The following is a 26,689-nucleotide window of genomic DNA, read 5'->3' on the forward strand; positions in this document are numbered from 1 at the left end:
TTTATTACAAATGCGATGCGTAGAAAAACTCAACAAACACACTTACTATCACAGGTATGCGGAGTCTCCTACACTTGTCAACGTTCTATGGATCCACTTCAGACAGTCTACACAGCTTGGAAAGTACATGTTACATAGGTAACAAGGCTTAGGGTCTGTCACAACTCCGTCAGGGTCTACGGGCTGTTAACCAACACTTGAACCAATCCTAGTCAGTACCTTTATTTATTCGGGGTAAATATAAGAAAAATCCTTTCATTATCAATTCTAGTCTGTCTGAAAGAACAAAGTATTAGTTTATTTTAACTATACTCAGAGTGTGTTTTTTTATGTGTATGTGTGTGTGGTGTCATATATGATGTACTGTCCATTTTGGTGTTTTTCTTCACATATCTCTCAAAGACTTTGTTATAACACAGTGCGTATTGAGGAGGAGAGGCAATCATATGTAGGTGTGGTTATAAGATTCAACGTGCAGTGGACAAACAGAATATTCCAAGACATTTCCAAAAACGTCAAAGAGACACGCATTTAGAAAGAGTATGATAGTATAGTATACTTAAATTTTGTAAAGCTTATAAGTTATAAACGAGTCGCCTGATTAAAATAGTTGTTTAAAGTTTGTTATTTTTCTTTCCTAGTCAACAATCCAATCACACCCTCAGATCCGTGACACACATTGTTTTGTCACTATTGTTTGTGTGTGTCGAGGGCGATATGAGAGAGAAATAATAGAGCTTATTTTGGTGCTTTCACAGTTAAATACAGATTCGGTCTCTAAATTGTTATCTGTGAAGAATAATTTCCAATGTGGCTTTTATCTTTTTTTTTCAAGACTCCTGCACTGCAATGCTTCATGTTCTCTGCTGTTAGAGCCATGAGGTATATGAATATTGATTTGTTCTGGAAGATGCGGTTTAATGATAATTAACTGCTGAATAAACAATCTAAAGTCTTGTATCCAAACAAAATGCTTCAGATGTTTTCCTTGTTTTCGGTGATAGTAACTTTGGTGTCGATGTATATCAATACTACACAATGCCTAAGCAGTGTGTTCACATGTTTTATATATATATAGTAATTCTAAAAATGCACATATATCTATAGCCGTTGTTGCAAAATACAGAAGAGATAGACAGTTACTATAATCGTTTCTAAGTATATGTACAATATAAAAGGTAAATAGATATTCTTGCGAACATATATTAATTTTGGTATTGTGGCACAAAAAGGTACTGTTGATTAGTAACCACTAGCATGCATACATATAATATACTATGACAAGTGTACACCATAGGTTATACACTATATGTAAGATGTAATTTGTAAAACATATCTATTTAACAAGTATGCTTATGGATATGGCAGTAAATTTTATTATTATTAGTTTATTAATTCTTAAATTTATTAATCATATTAACATTTAAAATGTATACAAAATATTTAATACAATTATTGAAATGATAAGACCAGTTATAAGTGACTAGTAGTTTTTTTCTGAAATTGGCGATTCAAAAATGAATGTTTAATAACATTTCATTTGGTGAACTGGTTGTTGGAACTTACGAAATCCGACTAGACTTCACAGTCTGGTGTTGTCTTTTCTTTTCAATTCGACTAACCCTGATACAAAACAAGAAGGATAGCATGTGGGTTATTTACTTGTGTAAGGTGGTAGACCAGTAGTTCACCTGGAGGAAGAAAGTGTGATTGTAGTCAACGGTCACGGTTTATTTGATAGAATCTATCTTCGTGGGTGTTGTGTTATTGCGCAGTGGTTGTAATAGAGATTGCAACACACCATTGAAAATGAGTGAAGAGAGCTATTAATTAGTATGTAAACAGAGATATATTATTATTAATGAAAGGAGCTAATTTCTATCAAAACAACATTTTCAACTAGTCTGCACTAAAACATACACTTTTAAACCTTTATTTAACATTATTGTTATTTAGTATATTTTTAAGTTTCCATTCCTTTACGGTTACATTCGATTGGAAATTTCCGTTTTCTATAACTGTTTTGATTATAGCATGTTTTTAAGCATATTTTGGCTGATAATTTGCCTTATCCTATTGTCTTCTGCATCTTTACTATTTACACAGCTTTTATACTATGTGTTCTATATTTAATAAATTTCAGTTGCTTAAACGTATATTCAATCTTGTGTTATTATTGTTGCTAACTTCTTTAAACAGGGGGAGATATTAAATGTCATCCTGTCCAAGAAGTTCAGGATCATGATATTAGTTGTGTTTTTTAAAAACATTACTGTTCGTTCAGTATGTGAATAACAACATCAGCTGTCGCGTACTTATATATTATTAGAACACATTATTTATATAATAAAAAAACTAATTACATATATACAATTGCAAGGCATGCACACTGAATATACGTTTTAAAAATATATAAGTCACTCGAACAGTATTATGACTGCAAGTACACTATTTATCATCAGAGTGTTGGTTGGAAAGGAAGAGAGAGTGGCTGAGTGGGTAAGTCAGAGTGTATGTACGGGTGTACACTATACTGCCGTTGTGTTCTAGTACAAGTATAATAAATCAGCTGTGGGTGCTGCTGACATAAGTGACGTAAGTACAGTGTGCAGTGTACATGATACCCGTGTAGCTTACTAACAGTACGAGGGCCCGCAACCTACAGACGACACCCGCCAACGGTAGGTGGTGTTAGTGGTCGGGTGGGTGGCCCTCCTCTGGTCCGCGCTAGTTGTAGGCTGGAGTAAAAATGTTTGTTAATAGCATCGTTTGCTGTAAGCGTGTGTGATTTTGTGTGTGTGTGAGTGCGTGTGTGTGTGATTGTGTGTGTGTGTGTGTGAAAGAAGGAAGCTAGAAAACAAAAATTGAACGAGACTTCTCGGAAACACGTCTGTGCGAGCGAGCAGTTAATTAGCCTCGGGTGGCTGTAGCCGGCGTGAGCTGCTGAGTGTTACTAGCGGTATATTCGGGTGAACAAGCAGACGTCGAATAGTCACGAACAGTCACGTGTCGTCCCTGGGGTGGGACATAGTGTCACCTCGGTAGCAGTCGTCGCTCTGTGACGTGGTTGGCTGATCAAGTGAGGCAGTGAGGATTGACAGTCAGACGATTCTTTTCTTTTAGAGGAGAGAATCCTCAGCGTGCATCGACTGTGTGGTGCAGACCTGCTACTCACCTGATCACTAACGTAAGTACATGCAGAGAGAGATACATAAATTAATGTATATCCACCTCGCCAAGTAATCTAACAGGCAGTTAATGATAGCAGCAGGTTCCTCTCACCGCTCGTCTGAAGAAAACATTTTTTTAAAGAATTTAGTAGCGTCCGTGTGACTTCTAACACATTCCCTCTCCTCCTCTATCCGCTAGTATTATATGTAACTAACGATCATTTCCTCTAGCATTGAATATCATCTGAATGATCAGCCTCTCCTTTAGTTTCTTTGACCCAGCTAGTGTGGAAATGTTAAAAAATATACGTTTTACAATGGAAAGCATAATACACAGGTGAATGTACTCTAAGATTACGGGATATGTACTTTGTTCATCAAGTTTTTAATAATGTCTTCTACATCCTTTTCCTGCCTGCTAGAATGGTAAACAATAAAGACTCGCAATGATCTTATGTACCGTCTGATATTAAAAAAAACAAGAGTTGCACTCAGTTTTACGATATTATGATTTATTAAAAGGAATAATGACGAGCATTACAGACAATTCTTTCTCAGAATTGTCTACGTTTCACAGCTTTCGTTTTGAAATAAGAAATGACAAAATTTTGTTCTGGCGATAATCGTCTGGGATGACCTCCGTGTCAGTCAGTACTTCAGCTGGGTTGACAATTTTATAAATCAGGAGCAAAATCTGATCATCTACGCAATCTCTGTGGCATGCCCCCGTTTAAAACACAATGCACCCGTTTAACACACATCGGGCCCACGTTTCGTGACCTAATCCGTGCTGGTTACTGAAAGAGGTGAAACCACATCAGCCTTTACCTTTAACCTGCTGGCATGTCTTAGTAAAGAATGTGTCACCTAAGATTCTTTCAAATTCGTTTTATGGAATTTTTTATGAGACCTATCCTTAAAAGCAGTGACTTGTATTGCCTACTGCGTACAAGTTTGCTACTAAAGCGCACCCAGTTATTCAGGAAGGCTAACCTTGGTTTTCCCTGTAATTTAATCTGAACAGATGTGGTTATTTTACAGGAAAAAACTAAAATAAAAGACGCTCTTTAATATTACTATTTCGGGGTAATTTCGCGAACATTGAAAGGATTCTTACAAAGGAAAGACACTTTTGTTAAGACAAGGTTTTTTTTACAAAATAGCATAGCAAAGACAAACAAAGCTTTAAAATTCTCTTGTGAAAATAGGGACAGCTATGAAATAGTACTAAAGTTTCATATCCATATAACAAGACCTCTAAAACGTCTGAAGGACCTATAACCTGAATGAGAGCCGCTCGCCACTCTGCTTGTTGTATTTACCTGCCTGAGATAAGCGAAAAAACAAAACTTACATTGAAACATTTGACGCTGGCACAGTTGTATCCTTCCACATGATAGCATAAACCATCTGACTGTTCAGTTATTGTTGTTACAATCGCAGACTTTGCTGACATAGCCATTGACGTCGTTGGCTAAACCGGAAGCTGTTCTGTCTATGGCCTCGTTTTGGGAGTTAATTGAATAAAATCCTATGCTAGCCATCCAAAACATGGTTATTATGATAAGGACAAGATCAAGGAAAAATCCGGTATAGAGACCCGTACAGATATTCCTCTCCCCGAAAAGATACCTGTTTTATTCACAAATGAACGATACATCACACAGTGAAGAATAAAAGGCAGGAGTGTACAGTTGGATTTGCATTTACTTGCACACCGAAGGTGTCGGTTACATACCTGAGGATGTCCATTTATATGTTGAGATCCTCAGGCTTCTTGCTTTAATCATCTTTCTGCTCATGAACTAGTGAGTCGTTAGAGCTGGCTCTGTAGTTAGTGTTAGCCTAGTTAGTGTAGTTACAAGTTTTACGCTAAATAGGCAGGGACACCACTGTCTCAATACGATGACATCTTTTGAAACAAGTAAACAATAAAAAGGAATGTTTAGAAACAAGTAAACAAACTTAATGTTGAACAGTATTTACAAAGTAAGAAAAAATCCGTTTATTTATATAATAATTAAATTAGAAGTATATATACAGAGAGAGAGAACTCTAAAACTTGGAAAACCAACCCTCACTGTATTGCAAAAATACCCCAACCGATGCGCCACCTGACCGTTGGTGTTGAATTAGATGGGCTTGTAGATAAGTACACACACTTCGATGTATCTGCTCTACAGTTCCATATAACCTAAAAGCTCTTTTCTGAAGTAAGAAAAGATTCTGATATCTTATTTAGTACAGCCGACCTTATGGTGGAGTATACATTTCATTCATGTGATCCCACTGTCCTCACTGTATCACTACACTTGGCAGCAAGTCTTGCCCCCTTCAGCTGCTGTTTGCGATTTTTTCCGTCAGTTTCTCTTGCAACATCTTGCTCACAAACTTCTCTTGTTGCATGTTGACTTCCTTGCTGCTTTCACGAGCTGCGACTGTTCTATACATCTTTTCTCGGCAAATTCAGCTCTGTTGTACCGCAGCATAAGCAGGAAACACTGGTGGTGGGAAAACATTTTTTTTTGTCTTGTTTCACTCACAGACACATACATACATATGTACAGACAGACAGACAGACAGACAGACAGACAGACAGACAGACAGACAGACAGACAGACAGACAGACAGCATAAGTACTTAAACATATATTTGCACGTTAGCTTCGCAGACAGGCTAACAGACAAGCTTCGACAAAGAAAGAGGAAAATGGCTCGACTGGATTAGTGTCAGGTTGTCTGAGTGGTAATGTGAGCTGGAGTTATTTCGCAATAAAACATCGTGTCCTTATTCGGGGTTAGTTTGTCCTCTTACATCCCTGGCATGCAAGCAGAACTGACTTTTTATTTTAGTTTCGGTTTTTTTTTTGTGGTTTTTTTTTTGCCTGCGATCACCTCCATACAGTAACCTGTTAGGAAAAATAACCTAATGACCGGTGTTCCTACCGGAAACAATAACGCTTCGAGGTTACATGACAAAGCGAGATAAAGAGAGAGCAGGGGAGAGAGAGAAAGAATGAGAATAAAAATACATGACAGTAACAGAGAGAGTAAAGGAGAAATACAAAGAGTGAGAGAGCGAAATTTAGGGATATAGTGAGTGTACGAGAGAGAAAGAAAGCAATATAAAATAAGAAAGTAGGAGAATAAATAGAGGACAAAGAGAAGAGAGAGACAGAAAGGAGAAAAACGAGAGACAGGTCGACTAGGATGACGAATAAGAAAGAGAAAGACGCATACAAAGAAACAAACTAGACAGAAAAAAAATAGAAGAGTGACAAGAGAGTGGGAGAAGAGAAGAGCCAGGTCATAGTTCACGTGGATTCACTGTCTCAATACATGTCACTGCGTCACTAAACTTGACTGTGGCACAGAGCACAGAGATGGGGAGGGGGAAAGCGGTGGAGGTAGCAGTTACCAGGAGTATTTTTCAAACCGGTAGGTGCGGAGGCCGGATTTAACAGCTTATAACTTAGTAACATAGTCAGAGCTCTATAAAGAGAAAAAAAAACAGAGATATTAACAGATTGCGCTGTAGACAAAGGAGAGTGAGCAGCAAAGCTCTCTTGTCGAACTCGTGGTTCCCTGAGGTCAGCGCCAGAAGATCATCAGACCACCTCATCAGACAGGTAGGCTGGAGCTGAAGTAGACCTTGACATCGTGTTACAATGTGGCTGACATTGTGAGTTCAAACCCGCAGACAGTTCACTCACGCAGAATGGATATCACGTTTCTAAGTTACAAAAGCTCCTAGGAGAGATACTTGATATAGTTTGCTCACTGAATGCCCGGACATAAAACCCTCTTTGTCAAACCGAAAAGAACCTCTCCTTTGTCGACTTCTAGGAAAAGCTTAAGACCGAATTTCCATGTGAAAGAAAGTACTTTCATGGCCAGCAAATGAAGAAAAGTAGGCCAGATACCTTTTATTATTTTTCAAAAAACGGTACCTGAATTGTTACTGAAAAAAGAATAACACAGAATGTTTTTTATTGGACATCTTCATACAGCAGTGACTCTTGCTTACAAGCCAGTGAAAAGATTAGACACGTGACCACGCGAATTGCACATTTTCTAAAAGTTTTAAGTTTTAAGTTTTTAAGTAATGCATGAAAATATGACTGGAAACAGAGAATAAAAGAAATATTATTCTTGTTTATATATTGATGTTGAAAGCGCAAAAAAAGAGTATTGTGTTTGAAAATGAGTGATTTTCACCACAATCACAGCAGATGCTCAGCTTGGAGTACCTAGTTCTAGTCTGCGATTTGTGTGATATTTTATAAATGTAATTTATTAGACTGATTCTTAGATATTAGGGCTTGTCAATGGAAAGATTTCACTGAAGAAAAGTGTTCTTTTAGGTCGTCTTGGCAGACAACACAAAACTGCTGACGGGACACTTCAAGGCTGTTTCCAGGTTGAGTGTTTAACATGGCGTTCACCATGGTAATCCTTGTGGCCATCATGATCTTCATTTCTCAGGGTAAGTATTTATTTTAGACAGCTTCAACTTTTTTAACTCTCTAAATTTCTGTTTAAATTTCCACACATTTCTAACGACAGAATGTACAGGATATGATAGTGTCTGGCAATTGGACAGCTGAAGATTATTTTGCCAGCAAACACAATTAACGTCTTGAAACTCTGTGTGTGTGTGTGTGCTGGGCCTTTAATACAACAAAAGTATCACAAAGTATTCTACAAAATTATTATATATTAAATATATCCAGTTAGAAAGAAAGAGAAGGTACAAAGAAGCAGACGAAAACTGATTCAAACTATAGACATGTTACCTGGGTGCAGTTAAGTTTCTAGTGTTCTTCTTTCAAGGTGGAACAGTAGCAGGGGCGACAACAAGGACATCAGGTAAGTCGCCTTATTAAGAAGTGGATGTGCATCTATTGGTTTGTTTCTAATTTTTGTATATATATATAATTATTTATACATGTCGTATAATGTCTGCACATAGCGTTGATTGCCTATGTTTTATACGTGCATACACGTATATATATAACAATCTTAACGTATTTTGTTTGTTAAGGCAATGATATGTATGTTATTTTAAAGATTTTTTTTTTTTACTTTCTAGGTTCAGTACCAACAACGACAACAGCAAGGGCAACAGGTAACTGTAGAGATTACGAGATGAGCATTCTTTAACAGGGGTTCGACTCAGAAACTATGTTTGTATGGCGTTTAGTGTCGTGGTTAGTCTTTCCAGCCTGCTATTGTTACTCCTGTGATACTCTCACAACTACAGCTGATAGAATATCAAGTGGATAAAATGATTTTTCGGGGAAATTTTGCTCCAAATATCAGATTAAAACACTTTCACTACAGTGTTTAGTTTAGGCATCTCCTGTGAACCACTTTATACCTTATCACGTGTGTATGTTATGTCGTTGAAGTAGTTTATTTCAGGCCAGTGAAAATGGCTTTTGAGTTCGTTTTCATTCAGTCGGCCTTCCAGTAAACCTTTCATCCTTATTTTTTCCTTTCCATAGCTCCGACATCAGCAACAGCGACACTAAGAACATCAGGTCAGTTACTTTGTAGTAAGTTGTATGGAAATTAAAGTATATTTCGGTAATCTTCGTGTCTCTGATTCTCTTTGTGTTCTTGACCGTTTGGTGTATATATATATACACACGACTAACTGTACACATATAGATATTGCTGTTGTTGTGTCTAAAACGTGCTTGTACACTCATTTTTCAGTTTTCTAAGAAATTATGTGTTCTATTTCTTTCACTGCATTAAACTGTTCATTATTTTTCACTTAAGGTCCAACAGAAGCATCAACAACAATAACATCAGGTAAGTCACTCTAATAAAGAATTGTGTATATATCTTAGTCTGCTAGTCATAGTGTTTACTGTTCTCGTTAGTGTTTACACCCGTCAGTTGTTTATTGTATGGTGCCAGTCTCACAGCTGCAGCTGCTAGAACTTCAAGTGACTAAAAGGTCTTTACGATGATGATGATGATGATGATGATAATAATAATAATAATAATAATAATAATAATAATAATAATAATAATAATAATAATAATAATAATAATAATAATAATAATAATAATAATAATAATAATAAATGTTAACAAACTGAAATAATTTTACCACTATCAATTGTAGACCCAGCCTTTGCCAACTTTATATATTATCATGTATTTATGCTATGCCATTGAAATGATCATTTATTTCGGGGAAGTCAATAAGGCGTTTCGAGTTTTCATCTATTCAGTGAGTCATCACTGCATTTGCTTTTTATTGTCTTCACTTAAGGTCCAACAGCAGCAACCGCAACAACAAGGACATCAGGTATGTCACCTTTAAAAAAAAGTGTACATACATCTATTTGTCTATATATAATATTTCTATATATAAAAGTATTTGTACATTTTGTTCTAATGTCTACACATTATGATGACAAATCATGTTTAAGATACACTCATATGTATACATATAGACACATTAACTGATGTTGTTTGTTTATTAGAAAAATGTGCGTCATTCAAACGATTTTTTTTGCTAGGTGCGATACCAACAAGCACATCAGCAAGTGCAACAGGTAAATGTCAAGATCGCCACACCAATGTTTTGACTAATAGTGCTGAAATAAAAATGTTCTTTTAAGGTTTTGTGTCTTCGCGGTATTTACACCATTCTATTGTAAAGTTTATGGTGCTACTTTCACAACTACAGCTGATTGATGAATAAAATAGAAATGTTTTACGAGAATTCTTGTTTCAAAATATCATTCCAAAAAACTTCACATCAATATTATGTTTAGGCCCTGCCTGTGAACACTTTATTATTATCACCTATGTATGCTATCTCGTCGAAACAATTTTGTCAGCGAAATCAAAATGGCGTTTCGAGTTTTTGTCTATTCAGTAGATCATCCAGTAATTCTTTCATCCTCATATTTTCTTATTATTTAAAAAGTTTGACATCGGCAACCACGACACGAAGCACACGTTGAGTTTTACCTTGATATATAAAGATAAAAGTGTATTTCTCTGATCTTTGTGTCTCTGATTCTTTTTATATTTTTGACTGTTTGATATTTATATGTCTGATTGTCAAATGTATACCTATAGATGTTCTTGTTCTTGAACCTAAATCGTCCGTTTTAACACTAGTACAGTGGAACCTCGGTTAACGAACTTAATCCGTTCTGGAAAGCTGTTCGTTATCCGAAATGTTCGTTATCCGAAACAATTTTTTCCATAAGAAATAAAGGAAATAGATTTAATTGGTTCCCAGCCCCTGTTGACTCGCTAATATTTGAAAGTTACAGGCTATATAGGTATTTGTTTTAATGAGAGCAGTTATAATGCAATATAAATGGAGTTAAATAAACATAAAAACATTAACGAAAGCATTTAAACATCAGAACACTTGCCGTTTTGACGGCGTGGGTGGAAGCAGGTGTGGGGAGGAAGGGGTGGAATTACTGCTTGGATTCCCCCTCTATGAGCACACGTGACATTATAAAATCGGGGTGACTTCCCTTTTCTTTAACTTTGAGGTTACAGGAAAAATCTTGTCCAGTGTCTGTTCCTTCTGTCTTTTTTGTAAAACTCTTTGGTAATATGACATCACATCCGACAGACGCATGCCACCTTCATACTTTGAAATCATTTCCTTTTACAATTCATTTGTTGGCCGCTTCCTTGTGATTACCTCACTACTATTAATTGCTCTTAATCTTCTTTGGAGCCATTATTGAGGATTATCTTATTAAAATAAAGCACAAAAATCACTAAATAAGAAGGATGCGCATCGATAAGGAACGACCGATCGTAACTGTGTCTCGAGCGCGAATGATGACATGCTGGTCGGTCACGTGTGGTTCACGTGGCTGTTCGTTATCCGAAATTTTGTTCGCTATCCGAGACAAACTTTTAACGAAATTTTTGTTCGTTAACCGAAATATTCGCTATCCGAGGCGTTCGCTAACCGAGGTTCCACTGTATTTGAGTTTCGAAACAATTATGTGTAGTTTCTTGTTTCTGCATTAAAATTTTCATTTTTTTCTCCCTTCAGGTCCAACAGGAGCAGCCACAACAGCAAGGACATCAGGTAAGTCACCTTTCTAAGAATTGTATAAGCATAATTAGTCTGTAGTTTTACTATACATATAATTATTAATACATGTGGTACAAGTGTATGCACATTGTGACGACAGCCGATGTTTATATATCACAAAAGTTCTTTGTTTTTGCAATAATATGTGCCTAATTATTACCTCTTATTTCCTAGGTCCAATACCAGCAACTACAACAGCAAGTCCTCCAGGTAATTTTCGAAACTACCAGATCCATATTTGTAACAGTGGTGCTGAGTCAAAAAACTTTTTATGGTATTTAGTGTCGTCGTTGGTATTTACATCCTTCTATTGTTAAGTTATGATAATGGTCACACCTTCAGCTGCTAGATGAAGCGAATAACACGACTTTAGGATGATAGTGTCCTCATAATAACAGTTTTAAAATACTTTACTACAACATTTAGTTTAGGCATATCTTGTCGCCACTTGATATATTATCACGTAATGATGTTATGCCGCTAAAGTAATTTTTCTTTTATTTAATATGTCGTATTGCATTATTTCCATTACGTAAATCTTTCAGCCATATATTTTCCCGTTTTCATTTCATTGTTTTTCTCTTAAGGTTCAACAGCAACAGCCACAACAGCAAGGACATCAGGTAAGTCACCTTTAACAAAAAGAGTACACACATCTATTTATCCGTTACTAATATATTTGTGTAGATATAATTAGCAGTCAGTCAGTTGTCCCAGGATTGGCACCAGTGGTTGGGGAGATCACATGGATAGACGCACCATATGACAGGGCCGCCACTCTTGCCTATTGTGGGCGGTAGTCAGCAGGTCCTGTACAGGACGACCAGACCAGTCTTTGACCTTCTTAAGTCAGTTCTTCTTCTGGTCACCGCGGGGTGGACTACCCTCTAAGATGCCTTGATGGACAGTCGTGGATAGGGTATTGTGCAGAGTCTCATGACTAAGAAGACCGGCTTACGTCACCTGATTGTTGAAAGTAGAGGTTCCAGTAGCACACTTGCTAACCCCACCCAGTAGTCCGCTAATAGGGTGCGCGGTAGTTGTTTATCCTGGTCTGGACCGATCCGGCATGTTGGAATAATTCGTAGATGTTGTAGGAATGTCTGCACATAGTGACTATAGACTATGTTTAAGATGCACGCACGTGTATAAAAATAGCTCTTTACTTCTTGTCCGAAAATATGAGTGTAATTTAAAAGACCCGCTCGCGACCACTTTATATATTATCATGTATTTATATAATGCCGTTGAAGTTTTTTTTTCTTTAATTCAATAATGCTTTTCTCAGTAGATCATCCATTCAATATTTCATCGTCTCATTTTTTTGGTTCCAATAGCTCAGACAGCAGCAACATCGACGGCAAGCACATCAGGTGAGTTACATTTTATCATAATGTAGAAATATAAAAGTGCATTTCTGTACAGCTTCAGGTCCCCGTTTCTGTTGTTTTTTTTTTTTTTTAATGTTCGAGATGTATACGACTGACTGTCATATATATATACAGATGTCGTAGCTACAACGAGCTAGTGCACTCCATTAAAGTCTTTAATTGTTCTTCTCCAAAGGTCCAACAATAGCAGGCACAACTCCACTGACATCAGGTAAGTCACTTTATTATAAGGTGTATATAAATATTATGCTCTGCTTCAATTTTTTGTACAAATGTAATTATTCGTATACGTCCTATAAATGTCTGCATGTCACGGACCAGTCCGTGCCTCCATGTTTTTAGGTTAGTTAAATCCCTTCGCTGTTTGTGAACTGCAAGGTTAAATAACACGTAATGGAGAATGTGTGAGAATGTCAGCGGGAAAAGGGAGATCACTCTAGCAAGAAAAGAGAAGTAGCAGACGGCAGTGACGGACATAATGGTGGACGGGTGTTCTGTGTGCGTTAAGAGGAGAAGTGTAGATGCCAGCGTCTAAGAAGTAATTCCTTGCCTAGCCAAGGTTTTCTCCGTGTACGGGCAAATTGTGTTGGAGCCTTTCTGAAGGAGGATTAGATCTAGAGTTGCTAGACGATTCCCCGACCGCCTTCAGTAAAGCAGCCAGCAGTGTGTGGGCTCGGTGTACTGTTGGGGTCGTGTCGTCACCATGGAGTACCGCTACTGTGACTGTGTGAACCTCCTCCCCGACACGGCCACTGTGTACGGCTTGGAGTGTCATCTGTCGCTGAGCTACACGGAGTTTTTTACCCCCACGGGAAAGGATAATCCGCCTGTAGTAGATTGCCAGTGGGATTGGTGTTATTTGTAGTCTGACTGGAGATGCAAAGGGCAACCACTCTACGCACTGTGAGTATGGTTACAGGCGACTGATATGTTGAAGGGGTACTGAGAACTGATACATTGCGGACTAGAACATTGGAAAATGTTTTAAGTTATGAACTGAGAGATTAATATACCTATATAATTAAAAGTATTACATTACTAGATGTTTACTTGCCATAGATGGTTTTGACCATCTTCTCTAAAGAACTGTGCGTTGAGACATTGTCGTATAGATCTGTGTTCTATGTCGTAAAATCCTGAGCAACTTAATAACTTGATGTTGACAGCCTCATGCAATCGATGTTTTATGTGTTGAAAGAACGCGTATGGAAGTCGGGTGTGTGTTGTTCGTGTGAAAGCCGGGGTCCGCGACACTGCACACAGCCACGACTTCCTGTGTTTTACATAATATATACATAGCTTAACTGATTTGCTTTGTAAATGCGTTAATATTTACGTGACTTTAAACATTTTGTTTTATTTGCTAGGTTCAGTACCAACAACTACAACAACAAGGGCAACAGGTAATAGTCGAAATTACCAAATCACTTTTTTAAAGTGGTGCTTATTGAGAAGTTTCGTTCTTATGGTGCATAGTGTTTATACCATCCTTCTATTGTAACTATTCTTTTGCTGCCATAACAGCTTCAGCTGCTAAAACTTCAAGTGGTTAAACAGACTTTATAACTAATATTTCCTCCAAATATCAGGTTAACACAATTTCACTACAGTATTTAGTGTAGACCATTCTGTGGCTACCTTATACACTATCGTGTATTTCTGTCAGGCAAGTCAAGTAATTTTTTCATGAAAATCAATATGGCTTTTTTCGTAGTAGACCATTAGACCATTCATCCTTTTTTCCTCCTTCCATAGTTCCGACATCAGCAGCCCCGACGGCATTCACATCAGGTCAGTTACTTTGTATCAAGTTGTATGCAATTAAAAGTATATTTCTGTAATCTTAAAAATTTTAGTGAAGTACATATGGTGTTTTGCATTATTTCCAGTCAGTAGATCATCTAGTAAATCTTTCATCCTTATTTTTTATTGTTTTTCTCTTAAGGTCCAACAGCAACAGCCACAACAACAAGGACATCAGGTTAGTCACCTTTATCAAAAAGAGTACATACACCTATTTTTCCGTTCATAATATATTTGTAGACATATAATTATCAGTCAGTCAGTCAGTTGTCCCATGAACGGTACCTGTGGTTGGGGAGATCACATGGATAGACGCACCAGCTGACAGGGCCGCCACTCTTGCCTATTGTGGGCCATAGTCAGCAGGTCCTGTACAGGAAGACCAGACCAGTCTTTGACCTTCGTAAGTCAGTTCTTACTCTGGTCACCTCGGGGTGGACTACCCTCGAAGGTGCCTTGATGGACAGTCTTGGGCAGGTTGTTGTGAGAGTCTCATGACCAAAGAAGACCAGCTTACGTCACCTGACATTTGAAAGTAGAGATTCTTGTAGCACATTTCATGCTGACCATAGCCAGAAGTCTGCTGATAGGGTGCGCAGTAGTGGTTGATCTTGGTATGCACCGAAACAGCATGTTGTAAATTATTTGTACATTTTGTACGAATGTCTGCACAACGTGACGACAGACTATGTTTAAGGTATATATATATATAGTTCTTAACTTATTGTGCGAAAATATAAGAGTACTTTCAAAGTCATTTAAATTTTTTTCTATGTTCTAGCTCCGACAACAATTAACATAGCAGCAAGTCAAACAGGTAAGTGTCAACCTTACCAGATCAATATTTTCAAAAATGGTGCTGAACTAAAAATTTTCCTCCCTGGGTATTTTATGTTGTAGCAGTATTTACTCCCTTGTATTGTTAAGTGTATCGTCATACTCTCACAGCTACCGCTGAGAGAACTTCAAGGGGATAAAGCTACTTTATTCTGATAGTCAACTCCAAATAGTTTAAACCCTTACTTCAATATTTTGTTTAGGTTTCGCCTGCAACCGCTTTATATATTATCATATATTCATATAATGCCGTTTGAGTTTTCTTTTCTTGAATTTAATAACGCTTTTGGAGTATTTCCATTGATTATATCATCCATTAAACATTTCATCCTTTAATTTTTTTTTCCATAGCTCAGACAGCAGCAACATCGACAGCAAGCATAGTTACATCAGGTTAGTTAAATTCTCTCATAATGTAGGGATTTAAAATTTTATTTCTGTTCATCTTCCTGTCTCTGTTTCTGTTTTTTTAATGTTCGAGATGTATACGACTGACATATATACACACATATATATATATAGATGTTGTTAAAGCTAAAACGAGCTAATGCACTACATTCAAGTCTTTAATTGTTCTTCTCTAAAGGTCCAATAATAGCAGGCACAACTCCAGTAACATCAGGTAAGTCACTTTATTATAAGGTAAACATGAATCTAATGGTCTGTTTCTAATTTTCGTACATATGTAATTATTCGTATGCGTCGTTAACTGTCTGCATATAGCGACACCTTCCTGTGTTATATATATATATAGCTCAATGGATTTTTATTTGTAAATGCGATGATATTTAAACATTTTGTTTTATTTACTAGGTTCAGTACCAACAACTACAGCAACAAGGGCAACAGGTAAGAGTCGAAATTACCAGATCATTTTTTAACAGTCGTGCTTAGCGAGAAATATCGTTCTTATGGTGTATAGTGTCGAGATTAGTGCTTACATCCTTCTATTGTTACTATTCTTTTGTTGCTATTACAGCTTCAGCTGCTAAAACTTCAAGTGGTTAAACAGACTTTATAATTCATTTTTCTCCAAATATCAGGTTAAGACAATTTCACTGCAGAATTTAGTGTAAACCATTTTGTGGCTACTTGGCACTCTATCATGTATTCAGGGCAGGACGTTCAAGTAGTTTTTTAAGGAAAGTCAATATGGCGTTTTGCAGTTTTTTTAACGTAGATCATCCATTAGACCATTAATCGTTTTTTTTCCTCCTTCCACAGTTCCAATATCATCAGCCCCGACGGCAAACACATCAGGTCAGTTGCTTTGTATCAAGTTGTATAGAATTGAAAGATTTTCTGTAATCTTTGTATCTGATTCTCTTTGTGTTTTTTACTGTTTTAGTATATGTATGTATATACACGACTATCTGTCATATATCCACTTACAGATGTTGCTGTTGTTGTACCTAGAACGTGCTTGTTTACTCTATTTGTCAGTTTTCAAAGCGATTTTGTGTAGTTTATTTTTAACTGAATTAGTTATTTCATTGTTTTTGTCTTAAGGTCAAACAGCAACAGCCACAACAACAAGGACATCAGGTAAGTCATCTTTTGTCAAAAAAGAGCATCAAATCAAATCAGACTTTATTTTCTGTCCGAGGAATTGCACGACATAAATTTTTCTTTTGCTCACAAACACTAACACATATACATACATAATATGAGCTGACATTGGAGCTGTGAAGTTTCCTCAGAAGGTACAGTCTTCGCTGGGTCTGTCTGTACACATGGTTCACGTGATCGCTAAAGGAAAGCCTTCTGTCTATCACTGTACCAAGAAACTAAACCTAACAGCCCTCTGTACCTGCTGTCCTTTGACTTGGATTGGTGGGGAAATGGGGTGCTGCTATCTCTCCCACCGTGTGCTCACCCAAAGGCCATCTCCTCCGTTTGCTTAACATTCAGCTCCATAAAGTTTTTGTCGAACCATCTCTCCAGTTTCCATCCGGTACATTACAACACATCTGTCAGGGCGGGTAGGAGACGTCACGTATACATCTATTTGTCTGTTTGTACTATTTCTATACGCATAATTATTCGTCCATGTGGTACAAATAGACGACAGCCAATGTTTAATAGTAATCTCTCTCTATATATATATATATCCATAGATTTTTGTCTTAACGAATTTTATTTGTTTATACAATAATATGTGCGTAATTGTAAAGATTTAAAAATGTTTGCTAGGTCCGATGCCAACAGCTACAACAGCAAGTCCATCAGGTAATTTTTGAGATTACCAGATTAATATTTTGAGCAGTGGTGCTGAGTCAAAAACATTCTGTTATGGTAGTATCCTCGTTTAAGAATACACGCTTCTATTGTAGATTTTATTGTGGTACTCTGATAATTTCAGCTTTTAGATGAAGTGGATAACAATACTTTACGATGATAGTTTGCTCGAAATATCAATTGTAAAAATCCTGACTAATATTAAGTTTAATGCAATGACTACAGTGAACACGTATTTATATTATGCCTTTTAAGTTTGCTTTTTTTATTTAGTAGATCATGCATTTGTTGTGGCCCTATGCTCCTCGAGGAGTAACAAGAAATAAACATAAGCAAACAGATCGTCATTTAAACCTTCATACTAAAATCAAAGTGACTGTGCAGACAATGGATAGACCATTTGAGATACTTTGTGTATATTTTCGTTCAAAAGGATATATGTAAATTAACAGCTAACGATTTGAGAGATATTTTTTAGAGTGTTAACTTTATGATTTTGATTAATTTGGGGAATATCTGGTTTACTTTGTGTCTTACCCAAGCACAGTAACAACTGCCAACATTTTTAGGACATCTGGCGAGTCTCGTGACGTTTGCTTACTACTGATTCTAATTATGTCTTTCTCTTATCATTTTTTTAGTTGGTAATTGACTTTTGTGTGTCTATATCACACATAATTTTCTTTAAACTGATTGTATAGTTTTAGTTCTATGTGTTAAGTAGCAGGGTTTCTCATACTGCATTTTTCTGTCATTTCCTAGATACTACACCCACATCTACAACAGTGACATCAGGTGAGTGGATGTGTGATGGGGGCAGGGAAATAGTATTATATATTTATATGTTAGTGTATAAAGTAGCCACATTTGAGATACATTACCCACATTTAAATAAAAGTACATCCATAACAGTGAAATAAAATTAGGGAGAGCTCTAACCTATACCCTTAATGAGTTAAATATCCAGTTTAACTGGCCCCTCCCATCAGGACTTAACAACTTTACGTATTTTTGCAGTCAGTTGATAAATATTCCCTTCAGCAATAATGAAGTTGATTTATCATTTAATTAACAGTGACTGAATATTTACATCGCTTATAGAGTGTTAAGTCATTTTACACCAAAAAACATAAATGCACACAAAGAATTTCTCGGAGTACCCGAGGCTTTTATTTTTCGACCTCACTAACTTCAAGGAGAAGGGACAACAAAAGATTCTTACATCTGCTTTTTTGTCTATATATGTATAGTTAAAAATAGTTTTTACCTTTTAAGAAAAGTATCTTGAATAAAATTATATTCAACATCTAAAAATTGAGTACTTTATTCTCGTGTATTTCAACAACTCACAGTTGTGTATCAATGATGACCATCTAAAGAATTGACATGTGTGTGCAGTGTGCTCTGTCGATGCTCCCACTCTGAATGTTGTACCCTGGCAAGTTGGTTACCTGACGTCTCCTAACTACCCGTTCAACTATTACAAGTGAGTGGATATTTCAAGTAACATTTATTATTCTATTCTATGTAACTACCCGCCCCCCTATTACAAGTGAATGGATGTTTCAAGTAACATTTATTATTCTACTTTCTTGGTGGTTTGATCAACAATTTGACAAGGTATCAGAGAAAATAACATTTACAGGAACACCAACACTTGTTGTCTACAACAACAAAGTGCTAATTACAGGTTTTAACAAACAAAGTAGTCCTTGCACTGTTATATTCTCACCTTAACAACAGGTGATTTCTTGTTTACTGGACAGCAACGCCGACTGTCGGTGGCTGATATTAGCAAGCGGTGGTTATGTTGTGAGGCTGACTGTCTTGAACTTCAATCTGGAGACATGCTGTGATTACTTGGAGTTATATGACGGTAAGGGTAAAACTAAGACTGCAGGTGTTTTCACATTGGTAGGTTTGAGTTAAAGTCAATATCGTTCTAAATCATTAGCTAGTTACCATCATTTCAATTTGAAGATATCTAAAATGATATTATTTCACCATGTTCTGAGTTTTGACTCTGTAAGAAAGGCATCAACTCATGCGTTTTATTTTTATTTTGTTGATTGTGAATGCTATTCATGTTTCACTAAAACATATTTTTGTTTCATAATGTACGCAAACATAATGTCTTAATACCTAATATACGAATGTCAATCGAGTAGTACTTTAGTAAGAGATAATTTAAAAATCTGTCTGCGACAGGCGCTCAGCAATCCAGTTCATCCCACATTATCAGGACCAGCTCCATATCATCACAGTCAGTCTTCTACAGCAGTGGGCAGTACATGTACATCAGGTTCTACACCGACTACTCCGTCACGTACTCAGGCTTCAGGCTGACATACGAGGCCATCAACCAACAGTCTGTGCCAACGTCTGTGCCAACGTCTGGTCAGTCTTTTTGCCTTCTTAGACTTAGTAATGTGGTCGGTAAAATAAATGTGTACATTTATTCATGTTTGTTCGTTATAGCATCAAGGAAACGATTCAAACTCCTTAAGCAATGGGTCAACCAAGCATTTGTCTCCCTTTGATAAACATAAATATGAACTGATTACATGACGACATTTTGCCGTTAGGACATTCAGTCGCGATACATTTGTTTATTTAGTACTGATTCTTATGATTCCTTTACTTGTCATTTTAATTTGCTATATATTACATATAATTTCCTTTAGAAGACTGTAGAGTTTTCGTTCTATGTATTTAGTAGCAACGTTTTTCATGCTGCATTTGTTTTGCATTCCCCAGGTTCTACGACCACATCTACAACAGGACCACCATTAGGTGAGTGACGTGCAGATGGTTGTCTCTGCATTTAAATCTAGTGTAGGTATGATGGGGGCTTTTTTATGATATATATATATACAGATATGTGTGTGCAAAGTAGTCACATCGCAGCTGACTATAATGGAATATGCGTTACTGACATTTGAAACAAAATACATCAACAACAGTAACTCAGTTGTCTCATGACCGGTACCTATGGTTGCGGAGATCACAAGGATAGACGCACCAGCTGACATGGCCGCCATTCTTGCCTATTGTGGACGATAGTCAGTAGGTCCTGTACAGGACGACCAGTCCAGTCTTTGACCTTCCTAAGACAGTTCTTACTCTGACCACCGCGGGGTGGACTACCCTTGATGCCTTGATGGACGGTATTCGACAGGGTTTTGCAGAGCCTCATGACAAAAGAAGACCAGCTTACGTCACCTGACTATTGAAAGAAGAGGTTCTTGTAGCACATTTCTTGCTAACCCCACCCAGTAGTCTGCTGATAGGGTGCGCGGTAGTGGTTGATCTTGGTTTGCACCGATCCTGCATGCTGTAATTATTTGTACATGGTGTACGAATGTCTGCACAACGTGACGACAGACTATGTTTAAGGTGTATATATATAGTTCTTAACTTATTGTGCGAAAATATGAGAGTAATTTCAAAGTCATTCTAATTGTTTTCTATGTTCTAGCTCCGACAGCAACTAATATAGCAGCAAGTCAAACAGGTAAGTGTCAACCTTACCAGATCAATATTTTCAAAAATGGTGCTGAAATAAAAATGTCCCTCCCTGGGTATTTTATGTTGTCGCGGTATTTATTCCCTTCTATTGTTATGTTTATCGTCATACTCTCACAACTACAGCTGCGAGAACTTCAAGGGGATAAAACGACTTTATTCTGATGGCCAACTCCGAATATCAGTTTAAATCCTTTACTACAATATTTTTTAATCCTTTACTACAATATTTTGTTTAGGTCCCGCCTGAGACCACTTTATATATTATAATGTATTCATATAATCCTGTTGGAGCTTTTCTCTTGAATTTAATAACGCTTTTGAAGTATTTCCATTGATTAGTTCCTCCATTAAATATTTCGTCCTTTCATTTTCTTGGTTTCATAGTTCAGACAACAGCAACATCGACAGCAAGCACATCAGGTCAGTTACATTCTTTCATAAAGTAGGGATGTAAAAGTGTAGTTTTGTTCATCTTTGTGTCTCTGTTTCTGTGTTTTTAATGTTCGATATGTATACGACTGACTGACATACATACACACATAGATGTTAAAGCTACAACGTGCTAGTGAAATACATTAAAGTCTTTAATTGTTCTTCTCCAAAGGTCCAACAACAGCAGCCACAACTCCAGTGACATCAGGTAAGTCAGTTTATTATAAAGTTTATATGAATCTAATGGTCTGTTTATAATTTTTGTACATATGTAATTATCCTGTGTTTTATATATATATATATCTCTTAATGGATTTTTTTTGTAAATGCAATGATATTTACGTAATTTAAAGATCTGTTTTCAATTACTAGGTTCAATACCAACAACTACAACAACAAGGGCAACAGGTAAGCGTCAAAATTATTCAGATCATTTTAACAGAGGTGCTTAGCGAGAAATATCGTTCTTATTGTGTATAGTGTCGAGATTAGTTTACATTCTTCTGCTGTGACTACTCCTGTACTACTATCACAGCTACGGCTGCTAAAATTTCAAGTGGTTAAACAAACTTTATGATTCACTTTTCCTCTAAATGTCAGACAATTTCACTACAGTATTTATTGTAGACCATTCTGTGACTACTTTACACACTATCATGTATTTATGTCAGGCCAGTCAAGTAATTTTTTTCGGTAAAGTCAATATTGCTTTTTGCGTTTTTTTTTTAAAGCAGATCACCCACTGAACCATAAATCCTTTTTTTCTTCCTTCCATAGTTCCGACATCAGCAGCCCCGACGGCAAACACATCAGGTCAGTTACTTTGTATCAAGTTGTATGGAATTAACAGTTAATTTCTGTAATCTTTGTGTCTGATTCTCTTTGTGCTTTTTACTGTTTTAGATATATATACACGACTAATTGTCATATATGCACATAGAGATGTTTTGTTGTTGTTGTTGTACCTAGAACGTGCTTGTTTACTCTATTTTTATGTTTTCACAGCGATTTTGTTTAGTTTATTTTTTTAACTGCATTAGACAGTTCATTGTTTTTGTCTTCAGGTCAAACAGCAACAGCCACAACAACAAGGACATCAGGTAAGTTACCTTTTGTCAAAAAGAGCATCAAATCAAATCAGACTTTATTTTCTGTCCGAGGAAGTGCACGACATAAATATTTCTTTTGCTCTCAAACACAAACACATATACAAACACAATATGAGCGGACATTGGAGCTGTGAAGTTTCCTCAGAAGGTACAGTCTTCGCTGGGTCTGTCTGTACACATGGTTCACGTGATCACTAAAGGAAAACCTTCTATCACTGTACCAAGAAACTAAACTTGACAGCCCTCGGTACCAGCTGTCCTTTGATTTGGATTGGTGGGGAGATGTGTTGCTGCTATCTCTCCCACAGTGTGCTCACCCAAAGGCCATCTCCTTCGTTTTCTTAACACTCAGCTCCAGAAAGTTCTCCAGTTTGCATCCTGTACATTACAAAACATTTTTCAAGGCGGGTAGGAGAGGTCACGAATACATCTATTTGTCTATTTGTAATATTTCTACACGGATAATTATTCAATCATGTGGTACAGATAGATGACAGCCAATGTTTAATAATAATCTCTCTCTTTATATATATAGAGAGAGATTTTTGTCTTAACAAATTTTGTTTGTTTATACAATAATAGGAGCGTAATTGTAAAGATTTAAAAAATATTCCTAGGTCCGATGCCAACAACTACAACAGCAAGTCCTTCAGGTAATTTTTGAGATTATCAGATTAATATTTTGAGCTGGGGTGCTGAGCCAAAAATATTCTGTTTTGCTTGTATCCTCGTTTAAAAATACACCCTTCTATTGTAGATTTTATTGTGGTACTCTGATAACTTCAGCTGTTAGATGAAGTGGATAAAACTACTTTACTATCATAGTTTGCTCGGAATATCAATTGTAAAAACCCTGACTACAATATTAAGTTTAGTCCAATGACAACAGTGAACACGTATTTATATTTTGTCTTTTAAGTTTTTCATTTAGTAGATCATCCATTAGTTGTGGCTCTATGCTCCTCGAGGATTAACAAGAAATAAACATTACCCAACAGATCGTCAATTAAACCTTTGATCCTCATTTGGTTTTTTTTTTTTCATTTCATCATATGTTTTTGTTTCTACAGTTATGACATCAGCAACCACGAGGGCAAGCACATCAGGTGAGCTACATTTTGCCATGATGTAGGGATATCAAAGTGCATTTCTGTACATCTTTGTGTCATTATTTCTGTTTGTGTTTGGACTATTTGACATGTATACGAGTGACTGTCATATGATCATATGTTGTTTAACCTAAGACGTGATTGTGCACTCTACTTTTTTCAGTTTTAGAGCAATAATGTGTAGTTTTACACTCTATCTTTTCGGAGATAATTTGTAGTTTTACCTTCACAGCTTTCATTGCTTTTTTTCAAGGTCCAACAATAGTAGGCACGACAACAAGGACATCAGGTTAGTCACTTTTATAGAGTAGTGTATATGAATCTTTTCGTCTGTTCTTTAAGTTTTGTTTAGAAATTATTATTTATACAAGTCATATAAATGTCTGTACACAGAGACGACCGTTTATATATGTATATAGTTTATTTTGCTCAAGGGATTTAGCTAGTTTATACAATGATCGGTGCTTAATATAAAATATTTCTTCATATTTTATTTATTTGTTAGGTGCGATACCAACAACCACAACAGCAAGTCCAACAGGTAATTTTCGAAATTACCACGTCAATATTTTCTATAAGGCTTCTGAGTCGAAAGTATTCTTGCTATGCTATTTAGTGTCGGCGTTAGAGTTTACACTCTTATAATGTAAACTTAATGTTCCAAGTAGTTATAATTGCAGCAGCTAGATGTTTAATTGAGTAAAAGCACTTTACAATGATAGTTTCCTCCAAAATACAGGTTAAAACACTTTACTACAATATTTATTTTACTCCAGTCCTGTCGCTACCTGATACATTCACTAATATTTATGTTATGCCGTTGAAGTAGTTTTGATTTTTATGGAAGCCAATTTGGTATTTTCCGTTAAAATATTTGATCCTTACATTGTCTTGTTTGTATAGTTCCGACATCAGCTACCACAACGGCAAGCACGTCAGGTGAGTTACCGTCTATAAAGATGTATGGATAAAATAGTGTATTTCTGTACATCTTTCTGTGTTTTTGTTTGTGTAAAATGTGTTTGTGCAGCACCAATAGCAAGGATATCAGGTAAGTCACATTTATTAGGAAGTTTACACATATCTATTTTTTTCCTTTTCTAAAATGTGTGTGAATATATTCACCTAGCGACAACTGCCTTTGTTTTTATACATATATGTAGCCCTTAACGGAATTTATTTAATAATATGTAAAACGATTTTTAATTTTTTTTATTTCCTTGTTCCGATACTAACAACCACAAAATAAAATCCTACATAAAAGTGTTAGATTATTAGATCAAAATTGTTGGAGAGGTGATGAGTCAGAAATATCTCGATTGTATTTTTTTATCGTAGATGGTGTTTACACCATTCTGTTGTTACTTTTTTTTTCTTGCCACTTCACAACTACAGCTTCTAGATCTTTGAGCGAGTACAAGGACTTTTGGATGATAGTATCCCCAAATATCAGGTTAAAACACTTTTACTACAGCATTTAGTTTAGGCATCCTCTGTGACCACTGACAGTCTGTATGGCGTTTACTCAATATAGTAGAATATCAATAAAATCTCTTAAATTTTATTGTTTCAATAGTTCCGTTCTCAGCATTCACCACCACAAGAACATTAGGTGAGTCTCTTTCTATTGAAAAAATATAAAAGTTTATTTTTGTGACCATTTGTGTCTCAGTGTCTATTTGTGCCTTTGACTATTTGGTAGGTCTATTAGTAAGTGTCATATATATATATGTGTGTGTGTGTTTGGCAGCATACTAAAATCAAAGTGACTGTGCAGACAATGGGTAGACCATTTGAGATATTTTTTGTATATTTTCGTTCGAAAGGACATAGTTATATTAACAGCTAACGATTTGAGATATATTTTTTAGAATGTGAACTTTAACTTTGTGACTTTGATTAATTTGGGGAATATCTGGTTTACTTTGTGTCTTACCCAAGCACAGTAACAACTGCCAACATTTTTAGGATATCTGGCGAGTCTCGTGACGTGTGCTTACTACTCATTCTAATTATGTCTTTCTCTTATCATTTTTCAGTTGGTAATCTACTTCTGTATGTCTATATTACACGCAACTGATTGTATAGTTTTCGTTCTATGTGTTAAGTATCAGGGTTTCTAATACTGCATTTTTCTGTCATTTCGTAGATACTACACCCACATCTACAACAGCAGTGACATCAGGTGAGTGAATTTCTCTGCTTTTGTTTCGTGTATGTGTGATGGGGGCAGGGAAATAGTGTTATATTTTTATATGTTAGTGTAAAAAGTAGCCACATTTCAGATACATTACCCACATTTAAATCAAAATGTATCCAAAACAGTGAAATAAAATTAGGGAGAGCTCTAACCTATACCCTTAATGAGTTAAATGGGCAAAACTATAATATAATACCTACGAATTATCCAGTTTCATTGGCCCCTCCAATCAGGACTTAACAGATTTACGTACATTTGCAGTCAGTTGATAAATATTCACTTCAGCAATAATGAAGCTGATTTATCATTGACGTAACAGTGACTGAATATTTACATAGCTCATAGTATGTCAAGTCATTTTACACCAAAAAAATTAAATGCACACAATGAATTTCTCGGAGTACCCGAGGCTTTTATTGTTGTACCTCACTAGCTTCAAGGAGAGAAGGTCAATAAAAGATTCTTACATCTGCTTTTTGTCTACTTTATTCTCGTGTATTTCAACAACTCACAGTTGTGTATCAATGATGACCATCTAAAGAATTGACATGTGTGTGCAGTGTGCTCTATCGATGCTCCGACTCTGAGTGTTGTACCTGGGCAAGTTGGTTACCTGACGTCTCCTAACTACCCTTCCCCCTATTACAAGTAAGTGGATATTTCAAGTAACATTTATTATTCTACTTTGTTGGTGGTTTTATCAACAATTTAACAAGCTGTCATGGACAATAACTTTTTACAGGAACACCAACACGTATTGTGTATAACAACAAAG

At 36.3% G+C, this 26,689-nt stretch overlaps 1 protein-coding gene across 23 annotated transcripts in view; it reads left to right on the forward strand.

The window, feature by feature from the left end:
- Window positions 1-26,689, forward strand: part of LOC112567948 (mucin-5AC-like) — a 180,523-nt gene that overhangs the window by 109,680 nt on the left and 44,154 nt on the right. For 2 of the 23 annotated variants that reach the window (XM_025244883.1, XM_025244900.1), the window contains exons 15-42: window positions 14,414-14,449; window positions 14,604-14,639; window positions 15,243-15,278; window positions 15,650-15,691; window positions 15,885-15,920; window positions 16,112-16,147; window positions 16,523-16,558; window positions 16,808-16,843; window positions 17,492-17,527; window positions 18,299-18,331; window positions 18,935-19,022; window positions 19,303-19,412; window positions 19,745-19,933; window positions 20,294-20,329; window positions 21,015-21,050; window positions 21,449-21,484; window positions 21,669-21,704; window positions 21,869-21,904; window positions 22,274-22,309; window positions 22,561-22,596; window positions 23,223-23,258; window positions 23,676-23,711; window positions 23,968-24,003; window positions 24,220-24,255; window positions 24,618-24,653; window positions 25,291-25,326; window positions 25,864-25,899; window positions 26,475-26,562. In XM_025244883.1, the coding sequence (XP_025100668.1) occupies window positions 14,414-14,449; window positions 14,604-14,639; window positions 15,243-15,278; window positions 15,650-15,691; window positions 15,885-15,920; window positions 16,112-16,147; window positions 16,523-16,558; window positions 16,808-16,843; window positions 17,492-17,527; window positions 18,299-18,331; window positions 18,935-19,022; window positions 19,303-19,412; window positions 19,745-19,933; window positions 20,294-20,329; window positions 21,015-21,050; window positions 21,449-21,484; window positions 21,669-21,704; window positions 21,869-21,904; window positions 22,274-22,309; window positions 22,561-22,596; window positions 23,223-23,258; window positions 23,676-23,711; window positions 23,968-24,003; window positions 24,220-24,255; window positions 24,618-24,653; window positions 25,291-25,326; window positions 25,864-25,899; window positions 26,475-26,562 (1,342 nt within the window). Of the gene's footprint in view, window positions 1-2,580; window positions 3,188-5,821; window positions 6,799-7,533; window positions 7,656-8,002; window positions 8,039-8,261; window positions 8,298-8,676; window positions 8,713-8,956; window positions 8,990-9,458; window positions 9,495-9,708; window positions 9,745-11,225; window positions 11,262-11,441; window positions 11,478-11,854; window positions 11,891-12,604; window positions 12,641-12,833; window positions 12,870-14,025; window positions 14,062-14,413; window positions 14,450-14,603; window positions 14,640-15,242; window positions 15,279-15,649; window positions 15,692-15,884; window positions 15,921-16,111; window positions 16,148-16,522; window positions 16,559-16,807; window positions 16,844-17,491; window positions 17,528-18,298; window positions 18,332-18,934; window positions 19,023-19,302; window positions 19,413-19,744; window positions 19,934-20,293; window positions 20,330-21,014; window positions 21,051-21,448; window positions 21,485-21,668; window positions 21,705-21,868; window positions 21,905-22,273; window positions 22,310-22,560; window positions 22,597-23,222; window positions 23,259-23,675; window positions 23,712-23,967; window positions 24,004-24,219; window positions 24,256-24,617; window positions 24,654-25,290; window positions 25,327-25,863; window positions 25,900-26,474; window positions 26,563-26,689 lie in introns of those variants that run through there. The other 21 variants (XM_025244889.1, XM_025244893.1, XM_025244878.1 and 18 more) reach the window with 20 other exon arrangements.

Source organism: Pomacea canaliculata, linkage group LG7, assembly GCF_003073045.1.
Source record: "Pomacea canaliculata isolate SZHN2017 linkage group LG7, ASM307304v1, whole genome shotgun sequence".
Taxonomy (NCBI): Eukaryota; Metazoa; Mollusca; class Gastropoda; order Architaenioglossa; family Ampullariidae; genus Pomacea; species Pomacea canaliculata.